We start from the raw sequence: 10,000 nt of genomic DNA, 5'->3' as shown, positions 1-10,000 counted from the left end.
CCTACTAAGTTTCCGTCTGCTCTGCCTCTGGGACTACCTCAGAGCAGTGTTGTTTTCGAGACCACCTAAATCAAGTCCGAGTCAAGACCAAGACCGGGGGGGGGGGTGGGGGGGGTGGGGGGGGGTGAGACTGAGTCAAGACGGAGACAAGGGGTCCAAGACTGGGGGGGGGTGAGACTGAGTCAAGACGGAGACAAGGGGTCCAAGACCAACACCAGAAGAATGCAAGTCCAATTCAAGACTATAATTGTAATTTTGTCAAATCATCACCATCATAAGAGTCAAAATGTCCAGTATTTCAGTGTACATATTTCAGAACGACATACAGATTCTTTAAACAGTGTCTCCTGACTCCTCCTGTCTCAGCCTCCAGTATTTATCCTGCAGTAGTTTATGTGTCGGGGGGCTAGGGTCAGTTTGTTATATCTGGAGTACTTCTCCTGTCCTATTCGGTGTCCTGTGTGAATTTAAGTATGCTCTCTCTAATTCTCTCTTTCTCTCTTTCTTTCTCTCTCTCGGAGGACCTGAGCCCTAGGACCATGCCCCAGGACTACCTGGCATGATGACTCCTTGCTCTCCCCAGTCCACCTGGCCGTGCTGCTGCTCCAGTTTCAACTGTTCTGCCTTATTATTATTGGACCATGCTGGTCATTTATGAACATTTGAACATCTTGGCCATGTTCTGTTATATGAGCATTTAAATATCGTAATTTTCACGTTTTCATAAATTCTTAGAATGTTTCGGAATCAGGTATACTAAGGAATGTGAAAATATTATAGGCAATAGAGTGGGAAAGCGGCCATTTTGGACAATTAATAGACACTGCTGCAAATAAAACAGAATAAAACATCTGTCTTGTCCAGGACAGGAGTCTACACAGACCGGGGCGCTATAGCCAATCAGAGATACAGTAGGCTTTATACAAACAAGCCATTTGCCACACGGCCCTGCAATCATTCACTATGAACTGGACTGTGTGTTTACAGGCAGTAGGGCCTGTCATCATTCACTATGAACTGGACTGTGTGTTTACAGGCAGTAGGGCCTGTCATCATTCACTATGATCTGGACTGTGTGTTTACAGGCAGTAGGGCCTGCCATCATTCACTATGAACTGGACTGTGTGTTTACAGGCAGTAGGGCCTGCTATCATTCACTTTGAACTGGACTGTGTTTACAGGCAGTAGGGCCTGTCATCATTCACTATGATCTGGACTGTGTGTTTACAGGCAGTAGGGCCTGCCATCATTCACTATGAACTGGACTGTGTGTTTACAGGCAGTAGGGCCTGCTATCATTCACTTTGAACTGGACTGTGTTTACAGGCAGTAGGGCCTGCCATCATTCACTATGAACTGGACTGTGTGTTTACAGGCAGTAGGACCTGCCATCATTCACTTTGAACTGAGCGAGCAAGCATTTTAAGCCATGTAGCTTAGAACAACAAACAATTAAAGCGTGCACTGTATGAGAATGGTTTAGTGTACATACAGACAGCACTTGCAGGTTGTGTCCCTGGATGGTCTTGAGCAGGTTGGTGACCCCTCCCTCCAGTCCCCCGTTGATGAACACTCCGTTACTGAAGTGATACAGGAGGATGGTCCTCAGAGCGTTCACGTCGCCTAATGATGATGTCACACAGGAAAAACAGGAGTTACACAAATATGTATCTCAACAGTGGCTCCCTCTATCACTTCTCCTTTTATGAACTGAACTCAAAGAACTGGACAGGTGGAAAAGCAGTAAACTCAAAGAACTGGACAGGTGGAAAAGCAGTAAACTCAAAGAACTGGACGGGTAGAAAAGCAGTAAACTCAAATAACTGGACAGGTAGAAAAGCAGTAAACTCAAAGAACTGGACAGGAGAAAAGCAGTAAACTCAAAGAACTGGACAGGTAGAAAAGCAGTAAACTCAAAGAACTGGACAGGTAGAAAAGCAGTAAACTCAAATAACTGGACAGGTAGAAAAGCAGTAAACTCAAATAACTGGACAGGTAGAAAAGCAGTAAACTCAAAGAACTGGACAGGAGAAAAAGCAGTAAACTCAAATAACTGGACAGGTAGAAAAGCAATAAACTCAAAGAACTGGACAGGAGAAAAGCAGTAAACTCAAAGAACTGAACAGGAGAAAAGCAGTAAACTCGAAGAACTGGACAGGAGAAAAGCAGTAAACTCAAAGAACTGGACAGGAGAAAAGCAGTAAACTCAAAGAACTGGACAGCTGGAAAAGCAGTAAACTCAAAGAACTGGACAGGAGAAAAGCAGTAAACTCAAAGAACTGGACAGGAGAAAAGCAGTAAACTCAAAGAACTGGACAGGAGAAAAGCAGTAAACTCAAAGAACTGGACAGGTGGGAGCACTGAATTCTCCAACAGGCATCCTCTACATTGCTGGTTCCTGTCCTATGTTGTAAAGGGGATGAAGAATGAAAGAAGATTGCTAACAAGATTGAAGGATGGAAAGAGAGACGGAGTACTAACTGGCCAGCAGGGTGATGTCCCGTTCTGTGAGCCCGTCGAAGGCTTCATCTGTGGGTGCGAACACGGTGTAGGATCCCTCCTGTTTCAACAGCTCTGTCAGACCTGCACTCTTCATCAGAGACAGGAAGATACTACAGACAGATACATAGAGATAGAGAAACCAATCACTCAACCAATCAACCAATCAACAAATCACTCAATAAATCAATAATCCAATCAATCAATTAGTTAATGACTCAATCAAATCCTTGAGAGCGCAGAGAGAAACAGTGAATCTTTAGTTCAATAAGTCTTGAAAATCTTTGTCTTAATGGAACATGCAGAGATATCCATGAAGGAATTTTTACTTTTTTTTTTTTTTTTTTTTTTGTTTGAAGATATACCATCTATAGATCTATACCAACGGTTTCACCTCAAATTTGAGGTATTATAGACAAACGTCTATTTTTGACCTATTTTCACATATCACACAAATCTTTCATTGATACCAATAGTCCCGAGTCTCAAGATGTGACCATACTGTCAAATTAACACATTGGTTTGGATGTCCTTACTTGAAGCGTCCATCTGCCATGAGAACCTTGTAGATGGTGGTCTGAGCTGGTTTGATGAGAGACCTCATCAGGTGAAGGGCTCCGTTGCTGCCCTCTTTACTGCCTCGCACCATGCAGGAATTCTCAATACACACAGCCTAGAGACGGAGATAGAGACAAATCAATCAATTTTATTATTTTATTTTACCTTTATTTTAACTAGGTAAGTCAGTTTAGAACAAATTCTTATTTTCAATGACGGCCTAGGAACAGCGGCTTAACTGCCTTGTCAAGGGGCAGAACGACAGATTTTTACCTTGTCAGCTCAGGGATTCGATCTTGCATCCTTTCGGTTACTAGTCCAATGCAATCAATTCTAAACATCCATCCACCCATCCATCCGTCCACCCATCCGTCCATCCACCCACCCGTCCGTCCATCCACCCACCTGTCCATCCACCCACCCGTCCACCCACCCACCCATCCACCCACCCACCCATCCATCCATCCACCCACCCATCCATCCATCCATCCATCCATCCATCCATCCATCCATCCATCCATCCACTCACCAATCCATCCATCCACCCACCCATCCATCCATCCATCCATCCACCCATCCATCCACTCACCCGTCCATCCGTCCATCCATCCATCCACCCGCCCATCTGTCCATCCATCCATCCATCCACCCGCCCACCCGCCCATCCGTCCATCCATCCACCCATCCATCCATCCACCCATCCATCCACTCACCCGTCCATCCGTCCATCCATCCATCCACCCATCCATCCATCCACCCATCCATCCACTCACCCGTCCATCCGTCCATCCATCCATCCACCCGTCCATCCGTCCATCCATCCATCCACCCATCCATCCATCCACCCATCCATCCACTCACCCGTCCATCCGTCCATCCATCCATCCACCCATCCATCCATCCACCCATCCATCCACTCACCCGTCCATCCGTCCATCCATCCATCCACCCGCCCATCCGTCCATCCATCCATCCACCCATCCATCCATCCGCCCGCCCACCCGCCCATCCGTCCATCCATCCATCCACCCATCCACCCATCCAATGCATTCCAATCGAGAGAGTAAGAGAGAGAGATGTATTTTCCGTTTCATACTTCAACTACTTGCACATTGTTACAACACTGTACATAGTCAATAATATAACATTTGAAATGTCTATATTCTTTTGTGAGTTTTCATGTGTTCCACCTCAAACTGTCATAAACAAATCAGATGAGTATCAGACACCTCAAACTGCTAGCTGCTGTCTAATCAATGCAACCTTGACATTATCCCACACCTGGTTAGCCACTATTGGCTATAAAAGCAAAAACCTGACAATATCTGCCAATAAATTTCCGGCAATATTGCCCGTGTCTGTCATGTGTGAAAGAGCTGTTCATTTAGCTCCCTAAATTGCATTATTTTACTATAGCGATCCTCTAATACAGGACTAGTAAAGGCCTACCTGTCCTCTAATACAGGACTAGTAAAGGCCTACCTGTCCTCTAATACAGGACTAGTAAAGGCCTACCTGTCCTCTAATACAGGACTAGTAAAGGCCTACCTGTCCTCTAGTACAGGACTAGTAAAGGCCTAGTGGTCCTCTAAGACAGGACTAGTAAAGGTCATGATTATTAGAAAGCAAATTACAAGTTCTGGCCTGGTTTAGATCTTATCTGTCGGAAAGATATCAGTTTGTCTCTGTGAATGGTTTGTCCTCTGAAAAATCAACTGTAAATTTCCGGTGTTCCTTAAGGGTCCATTTTAGGACCACTTTTGTTTTCACTATATATTTTACCTCTTGATGATGTCATTTGAAATCATAATGTTAACTTTCACTGCTACGTGGATGACACACAGCTGTACATTTCAATGAAACATGGTGAAGCCCCAAAATTGCCCTCGCTAGAAGCATGTGTTTCAGACATAAGGAAGTGGATGGCTGCAAACTTTGTACTTTTAAACTCGGACAAAACAGAGATGCTTGTTCCCAGGTGGCTTGTGGCAAACTTTAAACAACACTTTTTATGGATATCTTTAAGAAATGGCTTTCTTCTTGCCACTCTTCCATAAAGGCCAGATTTGTGCAATATACGACTGATTGTTGTCCTATGGACAGAGTCTCCCACCTCAGCTGTAGATCTCTGCAGTTCATCCAGAGTGATCATGGGCCTCTTGGCTGCATCTCTGATCAGTCTTCTCCTTGTATGAGCTGAAAGTTTAGAGGGACGGCCAGGTCTTGGTAGATTTTCAGTGGTCTGATACTCCTTCCATTTCAATATTATCGCTTGCACAGTGCTCCTTGGGATGTTTAAAGCTTGGGAAATCTTTTTGTATCCAAATCCGGGTTTAAACTTCTTCACAACAGTATCTCGGACCTGCCTGGTGTGTTCCTTGTTCTTCATGATGCTCTCTGCGCTTTTAACGGACCTCTGAGACTATCACAGTGTAGGTGCATTTATACGGAGACTTGATTACACACAGGTGGATTGTATTTATCATCATTAGTCATTTAGGTCAACATTGGATCATTCAGAGATCCTCACTGAACATCTGGAGAGAGTTTGCTGCACTGAAAGTAAAGGGGCTGAATAATTTTGCACGCCAATTTTTCCGTTTTTGATTTGTTAAAAAAGTTTGAAATATCCAATAAATGTCGTTCCACTTCATGATTGTGTCCCACTTGTTGTTGATTCCTCACAAAAAAATACAGTTTTATATCTTTATGTTTGAAGCCTGAAATGTGGCAAAAGGTCGCAAAGTTCAAGGGGGCCGAATACTTTCGCAAGGCACTGTAGGTATTACAGACTGAAGACACTTGCCAGCTGGTCAGTGCATTCTGGTAATCCGACTGGCCCTGCGGCCTTGTGAATGTTGACCTGTTTAAAGGTCTCACTCACATCGGCTATGGAGAGCATGATCATACAGTCGACCGGAACAGCTGGTGCGCTCATGTATGGTTCAGTGTTGCTTGTCTTGAAGTGAGCATAGAAGGCATTTAGCTCGTCTGGTAGGCTCGCATCACTGGGCAGTCCGCGGCTGGGTTTCCTGTTGTAATCCGTAGTAGTCTGCAAGCCGTACCACATCCGACGAGCATCAGAGTTGGTGTAGTAGGATTCAATCTCAGTGCTGTTTTAACGCTTTGCCTGTTTGATGGTTCGTCGGAGGTCGTAGATGGATTTATTATGCGCCTCCGGATTAGTGTCCTGCTCCTTGAAAGCGGCAGCTCTAGCCTTTAGCTCAGTGCGGATGTTGCCTGTAATCCATGGCTTCTGGTTGGGATATGTACGTACCGGTCACTGTGGGGATGACGTCGTCGATGCACTTAGTAATGAAGCCGTTGACTGATGTGGTAAACTGCTCAATATTATCGGATGAATCCTGGAACATTTTCCAGTCTGTGCGAAACAGTCCTGAAGTTTAGCATCCGTTTCGTTGGACCACTTCTGTGTTGAGCGAGTCAATGGTACTTCCTGTTTGAAATTTTGCTTGTAAGCAGGAATCAGGAGGGTAGAGTTATGGTCCGATTTGCCAAATGGAGAGCGAAGGACAGCTTTGTATGCGTCTCTGTGTGTGGAGTAAAGGTGATTGTAGAGGTTTAATCCCTCTAGATTAACATGTAACTGGTAGAAATGAGGTCAAACTGTTTCCCTGCATTAAAATCACTGGCCGAGCGCCGCCTCTGGATAAGCATTTCCTCGTTTGCTTATGACCTTTATACAGCTCATTGAGTGTCGTCTTAGTGCCAGTATCAGTTTGTGGTGGTAAATAGACAGCTATGAGTAATATAGATGAAAACTCTCTTGGTAAATAGTGAGGTCAACAGTTTATCATGAGGTATTCTAACTCATTAGAGCAGAACCTCGACACTTCCTTAATATTAGAGATTACGCACCAGCTGTTGATAATAAAGAGACACACCCCTCCCACTGATTTTACGGGACTGTTCCACACACACACACACACACACACACACACACACACACAAACACACACACACACACACCTCCACTTGATCTTACCGGACTGTGCCACACACATACACACAACCCTACCCCTTCCACACACACACACACACACACACACACACACACACACACACACACACACACACACACACACACACACACACACACACACACACACACACACACACACCTCCACCTGATCTTACCGGACTGTGCCACACACATACACACAACCCTACCCCTTCCACACACACACACACACACACACACACACACACACACACACACACACACACACACACACACACACACACACACACACACACTTTCTCCCACTCACAGTGCGGTAGATGAAGACACGTATTCGTTTCCCAGCGACGGTCTCCAGCAGCTGTCCGTTGTAGAGTTCACTCAGTTTGTGTTTTTGCTTCAGAATGTGGTTCTCCAAGATCACCTTCAACAGGCTCTGGTCTAAAGACATCACCTCATCTGCAACACAATGGGGACATATACAGGAGAGTTAAACCAGATACTAACATACAGATGCCGTATCTTCATTTGATCCAGTTTCACACAGCAGTAAGTCATCCTACAGCAACAGGAAATGTGAATTGTTATAACTAATGGATTTTTTTTTGTAAGGGGTTGATTCATTTTTCTTTAGGGCAAATCAAGTCTGACATTTTAAAGTGAAAATTACAAACTTTAGAAGGCTTTTTTAAAACCTTAAATACACTACAAGTTTGCATTTACTGCTGTGCTGGGAAATTCCTGCAATAACAGGATGATCAAATTAAGATACAGCATCTGCTTGTTGGTTCCAGAGTTCCTAGAGTCCATTTTCATTGTGTTCTCCTAGGCCATAATAACAGGGTTTATCCAATATCTCTAGTCTAGACCAAGTGCTTAAGTTCCATGCAGAAGTTCCTGGGCTGAGATTATTGGGCTTCAAGCCCTAGTCGAAAAGGTATTGTTATGTGCTGTGTAGGTTGAGGAGAGCCAATAGAGCATACCCACCAGAGAAAGTTGGGTTGAGGGGAGCCAATAGAGCATACCCACCAGAGAAAGTTGGGTTGAGGAGAGCCAATAGAGCATACCCACCAGAGAAAGTTGGGTTGAGGGAGCCAATAGGGTGAACTCATCAGAGAAAGCTGGGTTGAGGGGAGCCAATAGAAGCACTCGCCAGAGAAAGCTGGGTTGAGGGAGCCAATAGAAGCACTCACCAGAGAAAGCTGGGTTGAGGGAGCCAATAGGGTGAACTCATCAGAGAAAGCTGGGTTGAGGGGAGCCAATAGAAGCACTCACCAGAGAAAGCTGGGTTGAGGGGAGCCAATAGGGTGTACTCTGTCTCTGGCTTCATTGCAGCTGATAGGCCGAGCTCTGACACCATGTCTCTGAAGGTGCTCTGGGATTCATCAACCAGCTCCATCACCTCCTTGGCTTTGAGCGGAAACAACACATGATCGATCATCAGATAACAACAACGACAACACACATCACAATATCTACATACAAGGCACCACCACAAGCCCTAAAATGTGCCAAGCATTTTAGCCCAGACTGAAATGAACCATAAACCCCTTTTTTTAAAATCAATCAAAGTCAATCAACTGTCTTTACAAAGCCCTTTTTATATCAACTTTTTACAAGCGCTAAACATGTACAATAGATCTGAAAAAACTCCAGATGGTTCTAGAAACTCAATATAGACTACCAGGGAACTGAATGAAACCATGAAACCATGGCGATCCATTCAGATTCAAGAGAAATTACTTCTGGTGCAGCCAGAAGAAGACTGGCCAGCCCACAACCAGGCCTTCTACGGAGTATGTCCTAACCATTGTGATTATGCATTTACTTGCTCTGTGGGGTTCGAGGCTGGGTATCTGTAAGTTGTGTCAACGGATGTCGTGGATATTCACCGCTAAGGACTCAAAGTCAAATGAAGCAAATCTTTATTAACACACGCGGAGACGTTCACAAAACTCAAAACAAGCCAGATGAAACTCCGAAGGGGGAGGTTCTCTTTCAGTCCCTTTAAACTGCTATACAAACAAGTCATATAAAGCACGGTCGATTCTTGTATGTGACTTGACTGGTACCACACCAGGCTTCTTACCTTGAAACAGAGATATTGTATTACTCCGTCTAGTTCCCAGAGCAATGTTCTGGGCGCACTGACAAATTGCTTATTTGAAGGTGAAGGTGTGGTTTACTCCTTTGTGTCGTCAACCCACAACACAATATATTTTATTTGACTGACTGATTGAGTTGGATTTTGGATTGGGGAAATGTTGAATCCCTTGCAGTTTCTTACCCTGAGGACTTCTGCGTTATGCGAAAGGTTATCGTCGTGGGAACAAGACTTACCTGAGTCAGGTATGAGGACCCGGTCGATGAGGTGGATGACTCCGTTGGTGGCGACAATGTCTTTCTTCAGGACCATCTTGATACCGTTGACCGTCAGGCTGTCTCCGTCGCAGCCGATCTCAACGGTGCTTCCCTCTGCTGTCTCGTGCACAGAGCCTGCCATGATGGCCTCAGAGCACTGCACACTGTTCAACAGGTGGTAGTTCACCAGGGCTACGGGGGAGAGAGAGAGAGAGAGGTAAGGAAAGAGAGAGAGAGAGAGAGTTACCAAGATGAGAGGGTGAGAGAGATGAGGAAAAGTGGGAAAAGAGGGAGAGAGAGAGAGAGTGTGTGTGGCCAGTCTGGCCCTGAGTTCCCTGCTGAAATACCCAGCATAAACTGGTCCATACTGGTCTATGCTGGTCAGTGCTGGTTGAATAATGGTCAAGCTGGATTTTGAAATCCTGATGAGGCCCTTTACCGAAAATGATTGCCCACCCCTGGTCTAGCTGGTTATGGGGGTTGACCAGCATGGTCTAGCTGGTTATGGGGGTAGACCAGCATGGTCTAGCTGGTTATGGGGGTAGACCAGCATGGTCTAGCTGGTTATGGGGGTTGACCAGCATGGTCTAGCTGGTTATG

At 45.2% G+C, this 10,000-nt stretch overlaps 1 protein-coding gene across 2 annotated transcripts in view; it reads right to left on the bottom strand.

The window, feature by feature from the left end:
- The window catches only part of LOC110534820 (periostin), a 58,625-nt gene that overhangs the window by 21,600 nt on the left and 27,025 nt on the right, over nucleotides 1-10,000 (bottom strand). For both annotated transcript variants that reach the window (XM_036989451.2, XM_036989452.2), the window contains exons 8-13: nucleotides 9,380-9,592; nucleotides 8,315-8,449; nucleotides 7,350-7,498; nucleotides 3,036-3,172; nucleotides 2,482-2,612; nucleotides 1,493-1,623 (exon numbers count right to left, since the gene is read on the bottom strand). In XM_036989451.2, the coding sequence (XP_036845346.2) occupies nucleotides 1,493-1,623; nucleotides 2,482-2,612; nucleotides 3,036-3,172; nucleotides 7,350-7,498; nucleotides 8,315-8,449; nucleotides 9,380-9,592 (896 nt within the window). The remainder of the gene's footprint in view (nucleotides 1-1,492; nucleotides 1,624-2,481; nucleotides 2,613-3,035; nucleotides 3,173-7,349; nucleotides 7,499-8,314; nucleotides 8,450-9,379; nucleotides 9,593-10,000) is intronic.

The sequence above is a fragment of the Oncorhynchus mykiss genome, chromosome 10 (genome assembly GCF_057628025.1).
Source record: "Oncorhynchus mykiss isolate SJ-2025 chromosome 10, ASM5762802v1, whole genome shotgun sequence".
In the NCBI taxonomy this organism is placed as follows: domain Eukaryota; kingdom Metazoa; phylum Chordata; class Actinopteri; order Salmoniformes; family Salmonidae; genus Oncorhynchus; species Oncorhynchus mykiss.
This window is presented reverse-complemented; position numbering and strand designations above follow the sequence as displayed.